Source organism: Gopherus flavomarginatus, chromosome 1, assembly GCF_025201925.1.
Source record: "Gopherus flavomarginatus isolate rGopFla2 chromosome 1, rGopFla2.mat.asm, whole genome shotgun sequence".
NCBI lineage: Eukaryota > Metazoa > Chordata > Testudines > Testudinidae > Gopherus > Gopherus flavomarginatus.
In genome coordinates this window covers 258,958,991-258,979,955 of record NC_066617.1, presented here as the reverse complement: position 1 = coordinate 258,979,955, position 20,965 = coordinate 258,958,991, and the positions used below count along the sequence as shown (strand labels likewise).

Below are 20,965 nucleotides of genomic sequence, written 5' to 3'. Positions count from 1 at the left end.
CCAAAGTAACTGTTTTCTCTCCAGGCCTCTTTGTAAGAGAAATCTCAGTCACATGAAACACATCATAGCCTGGCTGGTGACATACTACAACTCTTTAATGGCCTCAGCCAAAAATTCTGATACTGATACAGCAACATATAAGTATGATCTAAAAATAAAGAAATGATGCTTATGATGAGCATAAGATTAATTTATTTACAAATATTTCAGCCAGTTAACTTTTTAAAAGAGTTTTAAAGAGTCTAGAGTGAAAAAAACATAATAATGCAGAAATGTTAAACACAATGATGCTTTGCTGTACCTTGAAAGTGTTGCTAGTGTTGGCCTTTCCTTTCTGGAAGCTTCCCACATAACAATACATACACACCATAGTGCTGACAAAAGGTTAACATTTCATTAATGAATAATCTGTGACACATTAGGGTTTCAAGTATTACAGAGACATTAGATGTGAGGAGGAGGAAAGAGGGAGGTGGAAGAATTGTAAAAAGTTTAAAATCTACAGGGAACTAAACATCCTCACAAAAGGATCATACTATTAGTTCGGCAAAAAAAGCATTAGTTCTGAAAATTAATTATATATGTGTACAAGAGACTACTGATAATAGCGTTTTAGGGGTGGCATTAGTAAGGTAGGCAGAACTTTGATAATAAGAGGGGTTTAGTTATTTATATATTTTTCATTTAAAATAATCTCACTGACCTGAATTGTACTTTAAGAGTAAGTTCGATACTCTAAGTCCCTGCATCTGTGAAAAACTGAACATTTACAGTGTCCAGTTACTCCTGAATGACTCAGCTAACTGCACTTATACACATAACCTTTTAGAACTAAACCTCACCAGCCTAGAACAGTGTTATTATAACTAGTCAGTTATCTACAGTGTTTGACAGAGTCTTTATAGAAAGAGAAAAATGGCAGAAACTGCTTTACTTTTCCTCTGTGGACCGTCGGTAAAGAGACTCGCCCAAGTATTCTAGCCTCTCCCTCAGTTCAAGATCCTGGTACAAGCCTTTGGGAACCTTGTTCAGGCCGTAAAGCAATCCATACAAGCAGCCGGCAATAGATCCAGTGGCTGCGCTCTCACCTGTAAAATTAAACACAATTCTGTGCCGTTCTGTTGTCGTGAAAAATGCACTCTCCTTTGCAGATATATCACTACACAGAGAAGGAAGCTTTAAGCCACTACGGCAGAGATTTTTAGATATATATGGTGTGCCAAAGAGACTCTCAGAACAGTAGCTCTAGGGAGTTCACCAACCAAGTGGAATGTCAAACCTCCACAATGGATCATACTGCATAACGTACTCCTGGGGGAATTCTGCACCAACAAATTAAAAATTCTGCACACAACCTTCTAAAATTCTGCATATTTTATTTGTTAAAATAATGCAAAATAATCAGGCTGGTTTCAATTATTTTGGTAATTTATTTAAACTACAATACAATGGATGGAGAACAGGAGTGGGGAGCACTGGAGGAAATCTCAAAATCCCATGTGTGTGTAGTAGTAATGTAGCTAGTATTGACCCTTTACTTCTAGTTTTGTCAAAAAATATATGCAGCCATACGCTCAGTGTTACATCATAGGCAATTGAAGAGCAAGTGAGGGCTGGGGACTCAAACGCATAATTTATATTGGCTACTGACCATCTCCAGAAAGGTCACTAGCATCAGTTAATGGAGCACATTTTGACAGGAAATTAAAAAAATTTAGACAAGTTCTATTCTCTAAAGCACCATAAGCATTTATAAAGCCACACTGTCCTTTACAAGGGTGCAACAAACCATTGCAGTCAACCCAGGGCTAGATAGGAAGAGAAGCTACAGAAGAAACAACTAGATTGCAAGATCTTTAGGGCAGGGAATGTATCTTATTATTGTAATTAATAATTAAAAATCACATAATGGTTGTGTGTATATATCCATAGTATCTTGTGTTGAGATCCTGTTAACTCTCACAAAGCTAAGTAGGGATGGGCTGGGTCAGCACCTTAGACAGGGAGTCTCCATGGAATGTCTAGGTTGATTGTTGATGGCATCCTGCTGGGCTGAATCTGCAGTGTTGGTGATTCCGCATGAGGGTAGGGGACAGGGCACAGTGATGAAGGAGCTATCTTTGGCATGAGATGCAACACAAATATATTAGCCACTGTGACAGTCCCAGGCCAGTGGGGTACAGGAGTCTGTTAGAGGGCAAATATACTGGTCACTGGATGAGTAGTTTTCTGTTCCCTGAGTGACCAGAGCAGGGGCTGCACTACAGATCAGGAAGCTGCTAGAACCAATTAAGGCAGACAGGCTGATTAGAACACCTGCAGCCAATCAAGGCAGGCTAATCAGGGCACCTGGGTTTAAAAAGGAGCTCATTTCAGTTTGTGGTGGGTGTGTGAGGAGCTGGGAGCAAGAAGCTGAGAGTGAGAGGGTGTGCTGCTGGAGAACTAAGGAGTACAAGCATTATCAGACACCAGGAGGAAGATCCTGTGGTGAGAATAAAGAAGGTGTTTGGAGGAGGTCATGGGGAAGTAGCCCAGGGAGGTGTAGCTGTCACACAGCTGTTACAAGAGGCACTATAGACAGCTGCAATCCACAGGGCCCTGGGCTGGAACCCGGAGTAGAGGGTGGGCCCCGGTTCCCCCTAAACCTCCCAACTCCTGATCAGATACAGGAGGAGTTGATCCAGACTGTGGGTTCCACCAGAGGGGAAGATCACTAAGGCGTGCAAATCTGCCAATAAGCGCAGGACCCACCAAGGTAGAGGAGGAACTTTGTCACACGACTTGTGTTCCTTTAAAGAGCACATGGTGTTTTTTATAAGAGTAAGGATGTTAAACCAGACAAACTACTGCTCAAGTAATTACATACTACGGTACCTACCTGAAAACTCCCTGCAGTTTTAATTGCATTCAGTATTCTTTTTCTTCCCCCATCTTATACACTTGTGTTATTTGTCTGTGCATGGTTCTATAGCAGCCATCCCAGACAGAGGTTGCTGTATATAAGTGGTGGTAAAGTGAACCGTATACATAGATATCCTTAATCTACTTCTTGTTGTGAGGCTTAATTCGCTAATGTTTGTAAAGCACTTTTCGAGTCTTGAATGGCAGGTGCTATTGACATAATAACAACACTGATCGTGTGAAACTGATAAGGAATCAATAATAGGCAATATGGCAGATTTGATTTAGTCAGCATCTTTACTGCTGAGATGCCTTTTTCGTGACTTAAAGGTTGCATCTCATACAACAATGACCATTTTGCCATTTAAACTCTAGGGGATTCAAATACTTGACAGTAAAGGAACAAAAGGATTACTCACCCCCATGGAACATTGCTCGGTTGCAAAGTTCTGTCCAGTCACCACCACATCCTAAAAGAGCATCATATGCAATCATGGGAGCATCATGGCCTCTTCTTCCACCCCGTCCTTCAGAACTCCACCTCCTGTAAGTCTAAAAGAATAGCTGTCAAGTTGGTTGCAAAGCATTGCAAGTGCTCACCACCATTCACATGTAGAATGATATACTGTAAGACGCTTATACCCCAAGATGGTTGATAAGGACCTGCATTCAGGGGAAGCTCACTCCTATCTATTTGTGACATTTCATATGGAGCAGTGGAGGGGTTCCTCTGATCTTCCCGTTTACAAATGCAACCACAATATTAATTTGAGATGATATTTTTTCAAAGCCTCCTACCACTGACAAATTCCCTGGTTCCTCTGCTGAATAGTCCCCCCTAGAAGCAGCCCTGTCTCTCAGGGACAGGCAGAGACTTTAATGCCAACAGTCATGTAGGCCAGAAGGAAACAAAATACTTGTAACTACTCTGCAGGCTGGATCAGGAGCAATGGTCTCTAGAATTCAACTGAGCCAGGAATTTCAAGAAGCTCATCAAGTCAGAGTCTCATTTCACATCTTAAAAGTTCACACTCATAGAAATTAGAGGTGGAAAAGATTTATTAGGTTGTCTTGGTCTCCTCTCAGACAATGAGGAATTGTTCTCCATTCCCCCTACCAAATATTCTCAAATGTTATGTCCAGCCCAGTTTTAAATGTCTTTAATGTGTCTTCTTCCACATTTGTCCAAATGTCTCCCCTTCTAGACATTTTATTTCAAATCACTCTTTCTCACCTTGTCCTGCCAGGCCTCCCTTTCTCTCAGAGACTGCTCAGAACAACAATATTGAAAATGAACTTCAAATACAAGAGGCAGAATACTTCCTCAGCAACAAAAAACCCTGGGCATTGTGCACTGGCCCACCAAACAAGCCCTATAATAGGTGCATCCAGACTTTACCATTTTTACCTGCCCCAATTTCCAAACCACATCCAAAGTGCATCTGTTATGCTTATACTAAAAACATCATTTTGATTAAAGATTGGCCCGCAAGCCAGTTTTTTATCCCTTTAACATATGAAATACAATACAGCAATTTGAGTTGTACTTCCTTCAACTAGGGCTGAATTTGGCCCTGAGCTTTATGGTGTCCTGAGGACTGTGTTGGAACTGCAAGCTATTGTGTTAAGAGCAGTGTGTGTGTATTTGTCTGTCTGTCCCTAGTTCCATGTGCAGACTAGTGGGCTCTGCAGCAAAGAATGGGAGCATTCAGCAGAGTCAGTGTGCAGACTGTCAGCTAGAGTAAGGTGAGATGAGCTGTACCGCTCTGCTTAGGGATCAGCCAGTTTTGTTTCTCTCTGTTTTGGAGTTCTTGTGTGTTCTGAGAAATAAAGTAGTGTTACACTGCAACCTTCAAGCTGGAGTATTATATATTTTATCTAACTTCTCTGTTTGTATGCTATGAAAATAATTTTAATTTAAGCTTTATATATTTATATACTGTGCACCCACACATAAACCAAAGGGGGAGGCTCTCAGGCTAGACTGCAGCATCACTTTCTCCTTACTTTCATGTTTGCAAACAACAGGCAGCGCCCATCTGTTTCTGCTGTCATCTTACACAAGTAGATTGTAAGGCCTTAATTCTGCAACCCTTATTCACATGAAGCAGCATTGATTTACACATAAAGTCCCATTGGGATTACTTGCATCAGTGCTATTCTGGATCGGGCTGCAGACATATGTCTCAAGTATCCTTTACTTTAAAAGTTGTCACTCATTTTAGTTCTGACAATACCTCCAGATTTGGTGTCCCCTAGCTTTGTTGACAATTGTTTATCTCAGAAATAAAGAATCTTGAAATTGAGACTATAGAAAGTTATTGACACTCAGGAATCAAACCCCAACATTTTAAGCTTCTTGTATGAACCCTTTTTCAGTCCCCCTCATTTTGGGTCTTCGTCACACATTGCTTCCAACATTTGAGTCTCAATATCTTGAGAGCTATGATTGAAGAATCAAGTCTTAAAATGAGAGTGAGCTGCAGTGTCTATTTGTGCAGGTTATTTAACACACAGTTAAAGAGTCAAACTCACATTTACTGCAAGATGATTTGTTCTGATTGTGCCCACTGCCTGTTTCTTGTCCAGACAGTCAGGCAGAGTTAACTTATCTTTCATTGCCCCAAATTTCTGGGTATCTAGACGTGGCAGTCAATTTTATAGAATGTACTGTATATTCCTTGTTAATCTGAAGATTATTTATTTTTATAAATAAAAATGGTCTTTGCAAATATATTCCAATAAATAAAATCTGGCTATGTCTGCCTAATATTCAATGCTCCTGTAGTTTTTGTGTGCATGCTTAAATGACAGATTCACACATGATTTTAGAGGCCTGTTTGAAAATTTAGCCCTGGACATTTCTCTTTATTGTTGCAATACAGAAGGAGTTCCATGCGCAACTGATAAAGTGAAAGGAATGCAGGGAAGAGCTCCAAAAAGGATCAAAGTGCAGTTCTACTTTGAAAAGAGGCTGTGAAAGTGGCACAGTGCGGGTTCCATGTGTTTCCCACTCAGCGACTGCAGATCCAATGTGCTCAGTTTATAAGTAAAAAGATGTATTTTCCAACTGTCAGTCCTGCAGACAGCCAAGGCGCTGCAAGTCAAGCAAGGGTCTTTCCTTCTTGTGCATCATCAATAACAAAAGCTCTACCTGCCAAAGTGGTCACACAAGTGTAAGTAGAATTTGGTCCTTGTAACTGGAATTTAGTCAACTATTCTGTTGATAATGAATGAGGAGGAATGTTATTCAGTTCAGCCTCTCGTATCGTAGTTGTATTGACACTAGTAGCAGCAAAAATTAGTAAACTTATTGTCACTAAAGTAAGAAAATATGACTGAATACACACAGGGAGCAGAGCTATTAAGTGAGCAGGTGCCGTCTTATTATCTACTATGGGTATTTCATTATCATCCATGGGTGCCCTCTGTCATATATAAGAGCACCAAAAAGTTTACAGAGCACCCCAGGTTAGTCATTTTTCAGAACAGAACCAAGCTCTAAGGCAGGGGTGGCCAACCTGAGCTTGAGAAGGAACCAGAATTTATCAATGTACATCTCCAAAGAGCCACTGCAACACGTCAGCAGCCCCACATCAGCTCCCCACACACCCCCGCTCCCAGCCCCTCCCACCCACCAGCAGCCCCGTCGATCAGCACCTCCCCCTCCCTCCCTGCACCTCCTGATCAACTGCTTTGTGGCATGAAGGAGGCTCAGAGGGGGAATGGGAGGAGCGATGGCATGGCAGGCTCAGGGGAGGGGGCGGGAAGGGGGGGAGTGGAGGCAGGGCCTGTGGCAGAGCCAGGGTTAAGCAGTGAGCGCACACACACACACACGAGCACATTGGAAAGTTGGTGCCTATACAAGGAGCCACATATTAACTTCTGAAGAGCCACATGTGGCTCTGGAGCCACAGGTTGGCCAGCCCTGCTGCTCTAAAGGACTAGAAGAACTGATATATGGGGAAAGTTGAAAATAATTTCATATTTATTGCCAGGCTGCTAAGTAAGTTGGAAACATGAGAACTATCTTCAAATATGGGAAAGTCATAAACACCAAGGAAGAAGAGGAATTTATTTAGCTTGGTTCAGGGAGCAATAACTAAAAGTAATGGGATTAAATTAAAAACAATGTAGACTACAAAATAAAGTACCCTGGGAAGTGGTGAAACCTCATCTCTTGAGATACTTAAAACAAGACTGGACAAAACTAGTGTGGGAATCAATTCTGTATTGACCAGGGAATGGACTAGGTTGAGGATTTTCAAAGAGCCTTGAGAGAGTTAGGTGCCCAACTCCCACGTTAATTTCTATGAGAGCTGGTCATGCATTTCCTTTAGGGACCTTTGAAAATTCCAGCCTAGATCTCTGAGTAGGTCTTTTCCATCTTTAATAGCCATGATTCACTGCAATTTGCTTCTCAATTTCACACTTCTCTAGATGTTTATACATCTGGCCAGCTTGACTTGTATTGTATTTCTTCCTGTAATGCGTTATACTGGCCCTTTAAAGAAAAGAGAAATCATGTTGGGGGATGGGAGAGCAAGGTCCAGGCTATTCTGTTCCCCTTTCCTCCCGATTCTTCTTTTCCTTAAAGTGCCAATATACGCTGTTTCACTCCCATTCCATGACTATCGCTTAGAACCTTATTCCTGATTCATCTGTAACCATTTCTTGTATTAACTCACCATGTTAAGTAAAGATGGAATGATTTTTCTTGTCAGTAAATAAGCAAAAACCCTTTTCAGATGAACCCCCATCCTATGGGGCAGCAAAGACATTTAATCTCGGATTATCTCTCTGGAAATGTCTGTTAGTAATGAGATTTTCTGAGCTCTTCTTGAAGTTACATTTGCAGATTTTTACCTTTTCTCTCTCCTCAGCATCATAATTATCAGGAAAGACGGGTTTATTCTGATTATCTTCAGTGATTTCTCTCTCCTCCAAATAAAACTGCCATTTGGCTTCAAAGTAAAACCAGTGCTCCTGATATTCTGAATGCAAAACAAATGAATGGTGTAATATTTCATCTTGACATGACTTTCAGGTGCACTTAGATAGCTTTTAAAGAAAGAACAAAACAGGGTTTTTCCAGTAAAATCTTGTATTCTACAGGAATGCAACTTAAATAATTCACACACTCTCAAGCAGGATCAAACTGCATGTTCTATTTGATTATATCAATGGAACAGGTAATAGGAAGGCAGGAAAAATGAATATGAAAAGAAAGAAAGAAAATTAAAAATGGTAAGAACTGCAGAATTATCTTAAAAACATCCAACAAACTGGAAATACAGCCTGATATGAGACTGAGACAGTGCAACTTTCATCTGAAACAAACAGTATAAAAGAAAAAGATAAACGTGAATTACAGGGGAGAAAAAATAGTCTATGCCTTTGTTTGTTGGTGTTCCTTTATAGCAAATCACGAATACAAACGTTTATTTTTGTTTGGTTGAGTTTCTTTAAAACAAAACAATTTGGTGGGAGAGGTGTGCTTTTTTACCTTAGAAATATGAGGACTGTCAAGTCTTACCTTCCCTGGTTTTGCAGGAGGACTCAGAGATGTGGACTAGAGAGCTTTTCTCCCAATTGTTTGAATGAAACAGGTGTTGAAGATACCAAACAAAATACAAAATGTTTTATACAGCCTGAATATAAATCACATTCCATCTCAATTATTCAGATTTTATATGTAAGATTTCTCTAGTGTCTTCAACTTACTAGTTCTTCAGTCATCCATAGAATCTTCCAGGAAAAACTGGGTGAACAAAGATCAGAACTTGCAAAACAAACAAAACAGGACGAGAAACCCTTCAGGCCATCTTTATATATCACCTACTTTTTTTTCAGTCAGTGAGAAAAAACAGTGAATCTTGAAATCTGCAAACATACATGCTTAACTTTCTGTATATGAGTAGTCCCATTATCTTCAATGGGATCAGGGCCGCCCAGAGGGGGAGGCAAGTGGGACAATTAGGCCCGGGCCCTGCAGGGGCCCCCATGAGAGTTTTTCGGGGCCCCTGGAGAAGGGTCCTTCACTCGCTCTGGGGGCCCCAGAAATCTCTTGAGGGGCCCAGTCCCCCAGAGCTTCTTCTGCTCTGGGTCTTCAGCGGCGGGGGGTCCTTCTGCCCTTGTGAAAGGCCCCCTTGCCACTGACTTACCACTGAAGTGGGACCCGCCGCCGAGGTGCCGGGTCTTCGGAGGTAATTCGGCTGTGGGGGGCCTCCGTCGCGGGTCTTCAGGGCACTTTGGCAGTGGGTCCCAGAGCGGAAGGACCCCCTGCTGCTGAATTACCACCGAAGCAGGGGCCCCCTGCCATCGAAGACCCCAGGCCCCCTGAATCCTCTGGGCAGCCCTGAATGAGATTACTGATGTCCTTGATTCAGCAAAGCACTTAAATATCTTACCTTGCTTACCTTTTAAGCAAGTGCTTAAGTCAATCCTATTCACTAAAACATTTAAACATACACTAAAGTCTTATTGACTTCAGTGGGCATACTCATGTGTAAAGTCAAGCACATGAGTATTTATTTGCAGGATTCAGACCAAGAGGGGAAAGGTGGAAAAAAGGAATAGGAGGCAGAGATTACTAGGGGTAAGAATTCAAAAAGCAGTAAGATGGAGAAGGCCATTAAATAAGCCATTGGAAGGTTGGCACTTCAGTACAGGAGTATGATTGCAGGTGTGTTCAGCATCACTGCTTCTCCAAATTAAATACAAAATAAGTCTGAATTCTGTTTTCTAATACCTTCCCCTTCAACCATGGTGACAACCAGGGAACTGACTTCCCAGGGGAAGAAAAGAGGGTCGGAACCCAAACCAATAAGCAACTGAATCAAATGATTGTATATGATATTACTGTATTATGAAAGTGTATCAAATAAGGTATCGTATTAAAACTGATGACATGCTGGTCATGAATATCACTGTGTGATGTCTGTACCCATGGTGTGTAAAGAGATAAGTACATGCTCTGGAAATATGTTCCTAAAATATGTTGTGGAGAGAGCTGATAAACAAGCCTGCCTTAGACAAAGGAATGCGGATTTATATGTGTGGATCAAGCTTTGTAAGCAAGAGGACAATTAAAGTACATTTACATGTAAGATAAACAAAGCCACCCAGCTAACTAGCAGAAAACAGCCTGCTGAGCACACTGGGAGACAGAGTCTGCACCCCTAGCAATTTTTCCTGGCTCAAGACATTGCACTTTGGGGAAATATAAAAGGAGCACAAAAAGATATTCTAGTTATCCATCACTTAGGGAACAAAGAGGACAGCACCCTAAGATTTTGTGAAAGTAGGGTCCTCTGGCCTGGAGAGCTAGAGTTTCTGGTAGCCTGATTTAAGTGAGAAAACTGGTTAGGCAAAGATAACCTGCTAAAATTAAGTTTTAATCACTAGAAAGCATGTTTTATTTTGTTTTGTTTGCAATCACACTTGCCTCCCTTTTCTCTTGCTTAGTATTACCTAAATCTCTGTTCTTTATTAATAATCGTATTCTTAGTTTTACTATAAACCATCTTAGTGCTGTTATTTTGAAGTAGAGTGAGTGCTCAGTGAACTTAACAGGCTGGTGTGTGCCCTGTCTCTTTGGAGGCAGCGGATTTAGTCATTTCTCTGAGTGTCCAGTGAGAGGCACTGGACACTGCAGAGAGATATCTTGGGCGGAGGTCGGGAACAGGGGTTCACTGATTGTTACCTACAAGGCAAGGTTCAGACTGGCAAAGTCTCTAGAAGTTTGCTGGTGAGGCAAACAGATGGGTGTGGCAAGGAGCTGGCATAGGAGCTGGCATACAGTCTAATCTCCAGCAAAGCTCATTTCTGGTTCTGGTTTCCTTGAGGAGAGTGTCACAAACACTCAGACCTGACAGAAAATTAACAACTGTGCATACACGGTAGTCACTTTTCTAAATGAAGCAATTTGGTTCTTTCTTTTTCTTTCCTTTTTTTCCTCTTCCAAAAAAGCTAAGCAAGTGCTCCCCATTAGAGATTAATATCCTGAAAACACTTCATCTTCATATATCAAAAAACAAAAGCAGTTTTTGTTTACTCTGATATTTTCTACATGATGGTAGCTCTCCCACCCTGCACTTCCCAGCAGAGGGGGTGAAGGAATAATGATAGTAGAGTCTATCGCACTTCTGATGCTGCAGCAGTTGTCACAGATCCCTGGGGAGCAGGAGAGAATCCAACCCTGCAACAGAGTTCCCTTACACCCATATCAAGACCCGGGGTTCATAGAATCATAGAATATCAGGGTTGGAAAGGACCTCCGAAGATCATCTAGTCCAACCCCCTGCTCAAAGCAGGACCAATCCTCAACTAAATCATCCCAGCCAGGGCTTTGTCAAGCCTGACAGTAAAAATCTCTAAGGAAGGAGATTCCACCATCTCCCTACGTAACCCATTTCAGTGCTTCACCACCCTCCTAGTGAAAAAGTTTTTCCTAATATCCAAACTAAACCTCCCCCACTGCAACTTGAGACCATTACTCCTTGTTCTGTCTTCTGCTACCACTGAGAACAGTCTCGATTCATCCTCTTTGGAATCCCCTTTCAGGTAGTTGAAAGCAGCTATCAAATCCCACCTCATTCTTCTCTTTTGCAGACTAAACAATCTCAGTTCCATCAGCCTCCCCTCATAAGTCATGTGCTCCAGACCCCTAATCATTTTTGTTGCCCTCCGCTGGACTCTTTCCAATTTTTCCACATCCTTCTTGTAGTGTGGGGCCCAAAACCGGACACAATACTCCAGATGAGGCCTCACCAATGTCGAATAGAGGGGAATGATCATGTCTCTCAATCTGCTGGCAAACGGCAAGATTTTGCCCAGGTGCAGGACCTGGAGAAGCCCAACACAGAGAGGGTTCAGTTGGCACTTGCTGACCTTGGCCATCCTTAACACCACAAGTGGTACCATGCTGAACACACAACGAGGTACTTTCATTCTGCTACAGGGAGCCCAGGCAGCAGTTGATTAGTATCTTAAAAGAAATTCTATGTTCAAAAAAGCAGAGTGAAAATGTCTACCTACATCTTAAAACACATGAGAGTATTTTAAGAGGAAAAAAAGTCCTGGTTTAACTAAACCACCACACACAATTCATTTGATCATCTTGTGATTTTAAAACTGGCTTAAAAACTCAAAGGATCTAGCAATAATCTCTGCTTTTCTGTTGCACTCACCAGCATAGTACCCTGGTGCTAAAAACATAAATGATTTCCCCCTCACAACACTGCTGTAAGGGAGGGAAGTATTATTATCCCCATTTTACAGATGGAGGATGTGAGGAACAAAGTAGTTAAGTGATTTTCCCAGTCCTATGGAAAATCTGTAGCAAAGCCAGAAATTAAACCCACCCCTCCCAAAGTCCTGTGCCTGAACCACTAACCATCCTTCCTGTCTTTTGGCCCAGATTTTCAACCCTTACTGGTGTTGAGTACTTACTTGCATTCCAGGAGTAGTCATACTGAAGTCAATGGACCACAAATGAAAGTGTAACTTAGTGAGAGCAACAGACCTTTTGGGATTAAATGGGTCTCATTGTCTTTGTGACAGAAACAGAAATGGTTTTCTAAAAATGTAGGGCTTTGTTCAGCAGAAATTCTCTTCAGTGCATCTCGGCAGCCAAGGGTCTCGAGCCTGAGGTGGGAGATTTTTTCCCCCTTCCAAAATAGCCCCAGCTCCACAATGCCATTATTATACAGTGCATTCTTCAGGAGTCCCACATATCTTTACACATCTGTGGGTTCACCCTGGTGGAGTGACAGGATCCTTCTGTAAAGTCAGTCAAAGAGAGACCTATATATACTAATCCTGCACCTGCTGCTCTTAGGTCTAGTCTATAAAAAAAACCAAACAAACTTAGAGCAGAAGAGGCTGCAGTAAATGAATTCAGTGTGTTCCAGAAAAACTTCTTGCTTGTCCACAATTTTTTGAGCTGCAACTTTATCTCGCAAATAAATCTTAGTTCTTGGATGCTCCTAGTAAAGATTTGTATGTAGTCTAATCATCACATTCTCCAGGCCCCTATAACTCTTCAGAACAGATGGAAAAAACATTTCATAGGTAACATTTTTGGGGACACATCAAAGTGACTTTGGAAGTGAATTAAGTTAAATCAAATTAAGGACACTTTAATTCTGAGCAAAAGCATCTACACAGGAATTTAATGTGGTTTAACTAATCCTCTTTAAATTCACTCATTTAGCTACTTACAATTAACTTTCCCAAATGTCCTCCTGTAGACAAGCTCCTATAGACATTTGTTCACATGAGGATAACAAAACTACAAGACAGTGATCCTAGGCAAACAGGCACTAAAAAGCTGTTGTGTATAAGATGCACTAACATTATCTATCTCAGGAGTCCTATTTCACTCAACTGTTTTGAACAATGAGTACAACAGAACATATCCCAAATGTTTGCACGGAATAGCAACAGCCAGATTTGAACATACAGACAAAGGATGAATTAACTGTTCTCTAAATATATGCATCATCAGCTGCGTTATGGCTTCCATTGGCAAAATGAGGAGTGTCTACTGCATGGAAAAAGTTGTACTGATCACTTGGGTCTCTTCTACTGTACCATTTGATGGAAGGCAGCTGAAACAGCTTAAATCTCAGCATACATGCTTTGCAAATGATTTGCTGACAAACATTCTTCCTAGCTTGTAATGACATTGGAAGACTCCCTACAAAATAAATCTGTGCAGTTTAGCATTATAATTATTGTTTTGTCTGTTTATATAGTGCCATTAGTGTGCTAGGCAACTTGCAAGACATATGAAAACAAGGTCCCTACCCTGAAGAGTTTGCAGTCTGATGTGCAGACAATGTGGAAAGACAACATGTAAGCACAGGAGATGATGGGAACTAACAAAACTGGCACGATTGAGCAGTGAAGTTTAATGGGTGTCTTTACAGGTGATTGGTTTTTAAAAAAAAATAGTTTTAGTTTAGGAGTGTTACCTGCCATGTGTCGAATGGTCTTTTTGCAATATTCTTCAGCCATTGGGACCACCTTCATCATTTCCCTTCCCCACTGCACAAGTGGTTTTCCTTGTATTGCATATGATACAAACAAAGCTGTACAAAAGGACCCTAAAAAGCCTAGAATTAACATATAATATTAATAATTACTAACATGTGATCTACATTTCTACTGTAATAAATAAATAAAATAATAATAATAATAATAGACATCTTTGGCATAGCTTCAGGAAAATCATTACTAGCTGTGTCATATCTCTAGGATGGTTTAACAAATCCATGTGACCTATGTCTTTCTGTTTAACGGGCTGACACTTGGTATGTCAGGACTCTTGGCTGAAGCACACTGCTCACTGGATGACGACTTATTTCACATATGAGGGAGATTCTGTTCTCAATGGTATAACATGACAGCAAATAATGCAGACATCCAAAATAAATATCATGTGTTCATATGATACTTAAAATCTTTTAACTCAAGTCACATGGAACAACTGACATGGACCGAGTAATTCAGTTATACTCTAAATTACTTTGTTTACAAAATCATTCAGCTTGCAGACTGATTAGGATTTTAGATGTAATATTGTTTCTTGCTCATTTTACTCTGAGTAATTAAGTCATTTCTTCAGAGACGTTATGCACACTACCATGTTCTGTACTTCAGGTTTCTTCCTATTTTGTTTTGGGATCTAACTGCCCTCAATAGGAAGCTGTGCAAGTAGTCTATAGTGTATATTTGCAGGTTGCGGATCACAGAATTTCACTGTGTTCCAGATAATATTTTCTTTTAAGAGACACTCGCAATATTGGCTGAGTTAGAAAATTACTTGCATGTTTTTCTTATATCTACTTGTGAAATTTTTGAGCTTTTTTTCAAATACAGCAAAAAATACCAAGTGCAAACTTTAAAATAAAGCTAAGAAACCAGCTCAGTAGTTGTAGACACTAAAACCCCTAATGCAAAACACTGGAACATGTGCTTAACTTCAAGCATATGAATCAATGGTACTGCTCACATGCTTAAAGTTAAGCACTGGCCTAAGTGTCTTGCTGGATCAGGGCCTTACTCCTTATAGGAACATCTCCAACATTTTGGCCATTCAATCTTTTTAGCATCTAAAGGTGTCGGACTATGCCATAATTCTGTTTCTCTCCACAGAATGAATTTTCCTGAGAGCATGGTCAAAGAGCAAAGGTGCAATAAGAAGTATGCCACTCACTGGTGGGGACTGTGTGTTTGTTAAAGACATGGTCATCATGAAACATCCAGATAAAACAGTACAAAATGCAACTACAGTAGTTGCATTAAGTTAGGAATACAATAATAAAGCACATATGTGATTTGTGATCTTAAATATTTTGTTGGTGGCACTAGATTTATTAAATACAGACATGTGCTATAGGGAAATAAGTTTGCTGATAGAGTAATGCTAGTCTTCAAGGGTAAAAAGTAAAGTATTTTATGAACTTACAGCTCCAAATGAAACCATTACACCTGTTCCATGTTGCAGTTCATTGTGTGTTTCTTTACTACTGTGTAAGTACCACATAAATATAAACATGAACCTTCAGAACACAAACAAACTAATTTTTTTAAATTTCTTCCTAAAACATGTGGATTTGGAAACATCTTGATGTCCAGATTTGCTTCTCTTCACATCTATAGCTAACATAATCTGATGGGGCAAGACCCCATAAAAGAAAAACAGTATCTTCTGAAGGATAAACCTACGTGTTCACAGGATCATCTGGATAAATGTGAAATTGTTACACAGTAATTTGAGCAGGATAGTAACATGCAAATTCTTCAGTCATTACAAGTGATGTTTAAGGAGTCTTCCACCCAACAGCTGAGGGTGCTAGGTATTGAACAAATACCCCATGGAAGGCAAGGCTCAAGCCAGGATTTAGCGATCTGCAGATACAGCAGTAGTTCAACCAAGTGAGCTAACAGGACCTGTGCTAGTCTGTTCTAAATTGATAATCAGTCATACATATCATAGGCAAATAATTTTATTCCAGTGGATGTTACCTGTAGGGTGATTATGAGTCATTCGTCCACACTCGATGCTCACTTCAATAAGAGTTTCTAGCCTCTCAGGCTTCCAGTATTTCATCCCTAAACACATGGCTTTTGTAGCGGCTCCAAATCCAGAACCTACATTAAAAAATGTTACGGGCTTTAAAAAGGAAATAATTATACGCAAAATGTAGAATGCCATCAAAAACAAGCATATTTTGTTAATTCTAATAACATTTAGGGAACGGAGAGCTAACAGTCAAACGGTACCACAGTTTTCATAGCCTCACACATGGATTTTTGCCTCCACATGTGGGAACCTCATTACAATTGTCACTAAAAGTCCTGTAAGGAACACTGTAGGTGCACAAAAATAAGTGTTCTTCCTTTTCCCTCATTTAACTCAAAAACTTCTGAAATCATTGATCAGTCTTGGGTGACACTGGAGTTGCTTTGCTTTTTCCTGACGCCAATATTGAACATAATGGTAGAACAAACAGACAAGCTCAAAAAACATAGTGGAAAGCAAATCTTTCAAATTGTTTGTTTACAGGACCTGATTTTTCAGAGTACTTTTGTAGCTTTGAATATGCTCCGTCACAGTACCCATTACATCAATGAGCACTCAGCACTTCTCCAAATTTGACCCCAGAAGTCTCAGATTGGGCACCCAGAATTTGAGGAACACACAATTAATAAACACCATGAAAGTTCCAGTTTAAGTGATTTGTCCAGCATAAACTGGCAGGCAGATTCATCAGCCTGGGGAGCACCGAAAAGGCCAAACGCTCGAGTTTAGTTCTCTACTTTTTAACTTGGGCAGGCTTTAACCAGAACATGCTCAAAGTCATACACCACACATACTAAGAGACCTTTCCACCTTTTGCAGGCTGGGAAAGAAGAAGACATATAATTTTCCCTTCTGCTACTGTAAACACCCACACTATAGCTTCCCTGACGACTGGTCTCTTCTGTCTGCAGCTCTTACCTAAGAGGCAGGAAACCTTATACCTTAAACACCACATCAGAATATACATGCACGGAGATTGCATGGGCAACCTGAATTCTGGCATTTCCTAACTTTTGAGTGCTTTACTTTGCAACCTTAATGTTCTTCTAACATGGTTTTTTTTATATATATAGTTTCCTAAATTCTAAAAAAAGCAAAGTCCATCATGTCGAATCATATTGACCCCATCACCAGATGTGAAACCTTTAGAACCACATGAAACTGTTTTACCACTTGAACTAGCAGATGACGGTAGTAGATTGTAATCCTCTATGTGGATCAGCCACTAAAGGGGATAAGGCAAACACTTTCCTTGGTGAGTTTCATATCTTTTTTCCAGACAAGAGCAATGTTGAGACTCAAATATGCTGAGTTCTCTTCCAGGTTCTGGAAGGGAATATATGCTCTAGTGGTTTTAGACTCTTTTGCTCTGTCCCATAGGATTGTGCCCCTTTGTTCCAGTCCCCCTCTGTTTTTCACTCTTCTACATTCACATCAAGCTGTTTCCTTCTTCTCCTTCAAACTGACATAGGCACCAGTCGGGGGAACATTGAGACCATGGAGGAGAGAGTCTCCCTCATCTCACTTCCATTCCCTAGTGCCATGATGGCCTCTAGCAGCTGCGTGGTGTAACTGCAGGACAAGACCCCCTCAGTGCCTGCAGCCCTGGCCTAGAGCATGCTCAGTGCAGAGCGAAACTTGGAGAATTTAGCTGCCAAACTCTAATAAGACTCTCCATTTGGATGTATTGGCACAATAACAGCAAAAGGTACACCTCTGATACCAGGGTGACCCACCTGTCAAATTTTAAGTCTTTGGTCCAGAGCATGGAGGGACCAGAGCTTCTTAATTAAATGGGTATGAGAATTATTTTTAACACTGGCAAAACAACATATTTCCCTATAACGTCTTAGAAACAGCTGAGCCATGTTTGTTGAAGCCTTAAAAAAAAATTCAGCCCAAGGCAAATGCCCAGCCTGGAAATTTTCAGCCTGAACAATTAAAGTTTTGCAAAGTTCTGAGTCACTGAAAACAGGGTCGTACAATGGAAAACATTAGGCAACATTAACTACAAGTGTCACTGCCAGTTCAGCCTATAATACTAGAATCGCTTCATCCCTTCATGTAATACAGCTGCCTGTGAAACAGAATATGGCCATTATTTGACAGTGTACAGCAACAGTACACAACAGTTTATCACAAGAAGTAACTAGGATGACTGTATCCAGAGGAAACTGAGCACACTAAATTTATGTAGGCAGTATGTAGTTACCCACTCTGCAATTTGCCCCATGACATGGAAGCTGACATACCAACTTTGGCAAAAGTGAGACACTCTAGAATGACCACAAGAAATCAAGAATTTGGTTCTAACCTTATCTGCAAGATTAATCCGATCATCAGACTTTCAGTTCTACTGGAATCTTCTAATTGCATGAAGAAACTTGGAGCCTTGGGTATAGGTAATCCCTCACCTCAATTAAATTTTGCTCTGCTCTCAAGATTAAAAAAAATCCTTCTTGAAATATACAGATCAGCATTTCTTAGAATAGTTGGGCAAATCACAAGATGGAGCAGGGGGGACAAAAAATTTAACTGGCTTCAAGACCAGGCTTGATAAGTTTATGGAGGGGATCGTGTCATGAGACTGCCTACAGTTGCATCTAGTTGATCTGTGACTGTTAACCGCAAATATCGCCAATGGCTAGTGATGGGACACAAGATGGGGACGGCTCTGAGTTACTACAGAGAATTCTTTCCTAGTGTTTGACTGGTGGGTCTTGCCCACATGCTCAGGGTCTAACTGATAACCATATTTGAGTTTGGGAAGGAATTTTCCTCTGGGTCAGATTGGAAGAGACCCTGGAGGTGTTTCGCCTTCCTCTGCAGCATGGGGCATGGGTCACTTGCAGGTTTAAACTAGTGTAATGGTGGATTCTCTGTAACTTGAAGTCTTTAAACCAGGATTTGAGGACTTCAGTAACGCAGCCAGAGGTTAGAGATCTGTTACAGGAATGAGTGGGCAAGGTCCTGTGGCCTGCAATGTGCAGGAGATCAGACTATCATGATGGTCTCTTTTGAATTCTAGCTTAAGGCATCCTAAGAACCATACTTCCAGCATGAGAAAAAGAAGAAGGGGAAGGCTGAGAAGAATAGATAAGAACCCAAAGAGCTAATTAAATTATGTAACCGTGGTACTCTGTTTCTAGAGGTACACCTCTACCCCATTGTAACGCCACCTGATATAACACAAATTTGGATATAATACGATAAAGCAGTGCTCTGGGAGGAGTGGGGCTGCACACTCCAGAGGATCAAATCAAGTTAGATATAACACGGTTTCACCTATAATGTGGTAAGATTTTTCGGCTCCCGAGGACAGCGTTATATCGAGGTAGAGGTGTATATATAACTTTCTCAGGGCCACACATGCAGTCTCCCACTGATTGAATTGCCTCAGACTTGGCTTAAAATCAGCCAGAGTATGCACAGTGCCCATCACAGGGACATTGCCAAGTCCCTGACACACAAGAGGAGTAAATGGATTGGAGTTGCCAGATTGCTTTCCTTGCCTCCCAGCAGCTATGTTGAGGGACTGAACATGTGAGAGAGGAGCTATTCCTGCTGAAGAGCGTTGGCTGCAGAAGAGGGGGGAAAAACAATGATAGCATTGCACTGCAATATTTTGGTCCTGATATTGCATCAATATTTGATGCTGTTGAGTGGTGTTGGTGCAGAGTCATATCACAGTGATACAGTATCATATCAACCCAGTGAGATGTCTGGATACTGTAGTACATTTTAGTGACTGTGACTATTTCATTTGATTTTAAAGTGGCTCTCTGGTTTCTTCAAGGCTAAACTGTATGTATATGTGTGTATATATTACTAAATGTATAGTACATTTAACCTTGAAGAACCAGAGAGTCACAAATTAAATAGTCACAGAGAGCCTCAAATATATATTATGTATATACACAAATCTCTCTGTGTGTGAGAGAGAACAATACTGAAGGATGGTAGGATTATCAGTGAAGAAAAAATTGGTCTTTGGAGTTTAATGTTATATCTACCTGAATGAAGGTAACATAATAAGATCTTTCTTTTTCCTCCAAAGAAGAGTTACACTGAAAAGGTTATCTACCTATAGGGTGACCAGATGTCTTGTTTTTAAAGGGACAGTCCCATATTTAATCCCTTCTGCAGGTGTCTCAACTTCTTCTTAAAAATGGTCAAATTGTCCGGTATTTTCTGTCTCCACCCCATGAGTACTGGCAGGTTCTGCTGCTGGCTGGATCCCTGCTCGCCAGCCACCCGCTCTCCACCAGTGAGTGGTGGTGGTGGTGGGGATGTCCAGTGCCCAACGATGGGGGTGGGTGTGCAAGGCTGGTGGCAGGCCAAAGCTGCAGCATGTGGAGGTGGCTGCTCCCCCTGCTGCATGCCAGCTCTCAGCCAACAGGGTCCTATTTCTGGACAACACTGGCTGCGTGCTGTGAGCTGCAGAGGGTGGTGAGTGTGGGCAGGTGCCAGGTAGTGGCTGGTTACATGTTGCCTCTGCTGCCCACCCATTGGCCCTTTACAGGCTCCCCCTCTCAATGTCTTTTCTCTGCTTTGCCCCTTCACCCCCCACTGCTCCTCTATATCCCCCTAGGCGGGACGCTTCCTGCTTCCAGCGCTGTGCAGAGAACCAGCCCCTCGTCAGAGTACAAAGCTCACCGGCAGCCTGGCTGGCAGGTTCCTTCCTTCTTCCACTGCCTCGGGCTGGGCCGGTGCCCTGGGAAAACCCAAGACCCTCCAGCCCTCAGCACTGGCCAGGAGCAGCCGAGCCCTGCATGTGCCAAAGCCCTGCACAGCGCTGGCACAGGGAAGCCTCTCTGCCCTTAGCTAAGCTCTGGAGTGGAGAGGGAGAAGCAATTTCCAGCCTATTCATGTCCTGACCCCGCAGGCTCCACAGCAGCCCCCCAGGCATGGGCTTAGCACCATCTTCACCTGCCCCCCAACCCAGGGTCCCGCCCCCAGGAAGCGCAGGGC

At 41.6% G+C, this 20,965-nt stretch overlaps 1 protein-coding gene across 5 annotated transcripts in view; it reads right to left on the bottom strand.

Moving 5' to 3' along the window:
- Positions 1-20,965, bottom strand: part of ADPRHL1 (ADP-ribosylhydrolase like 1) — a 54,534-nt gene that overhangs the window by 21,359 nt on the left and 12,210 nt on the right. For 4 of the 5 annotated variants that reach the window (XM_050946891.1, XM_050946901.1, XM_050946909.1 and 1 more), the window contains exons 3-7: positions 15,937-16,062; positions 13,881-14,021; positions 7,768-7,895; positions 3,321-3,453; positions 935-1,088 (exon numbers count right to left, since the gene is read on the bottom strand). In XM_050946891.1, coding sequence (XP_050802848.1) covers positions 935-1,088; positions 3,321-3,453; positions 7,768-7,895; positions 13,881-14,021; positions 15,937-16,062 — 682 coding nt within the window. Of the gene's footprint in view, positions 1-175; positions 1,089-3,320; positions 3,454-7,767; positions 7,896-13,880; positions 14,022-15,936; positions 16,063-20,965 lie in introns of those variants that run through there. The other variant, XM_050946928.1, reaches the window with a different exon arrangement.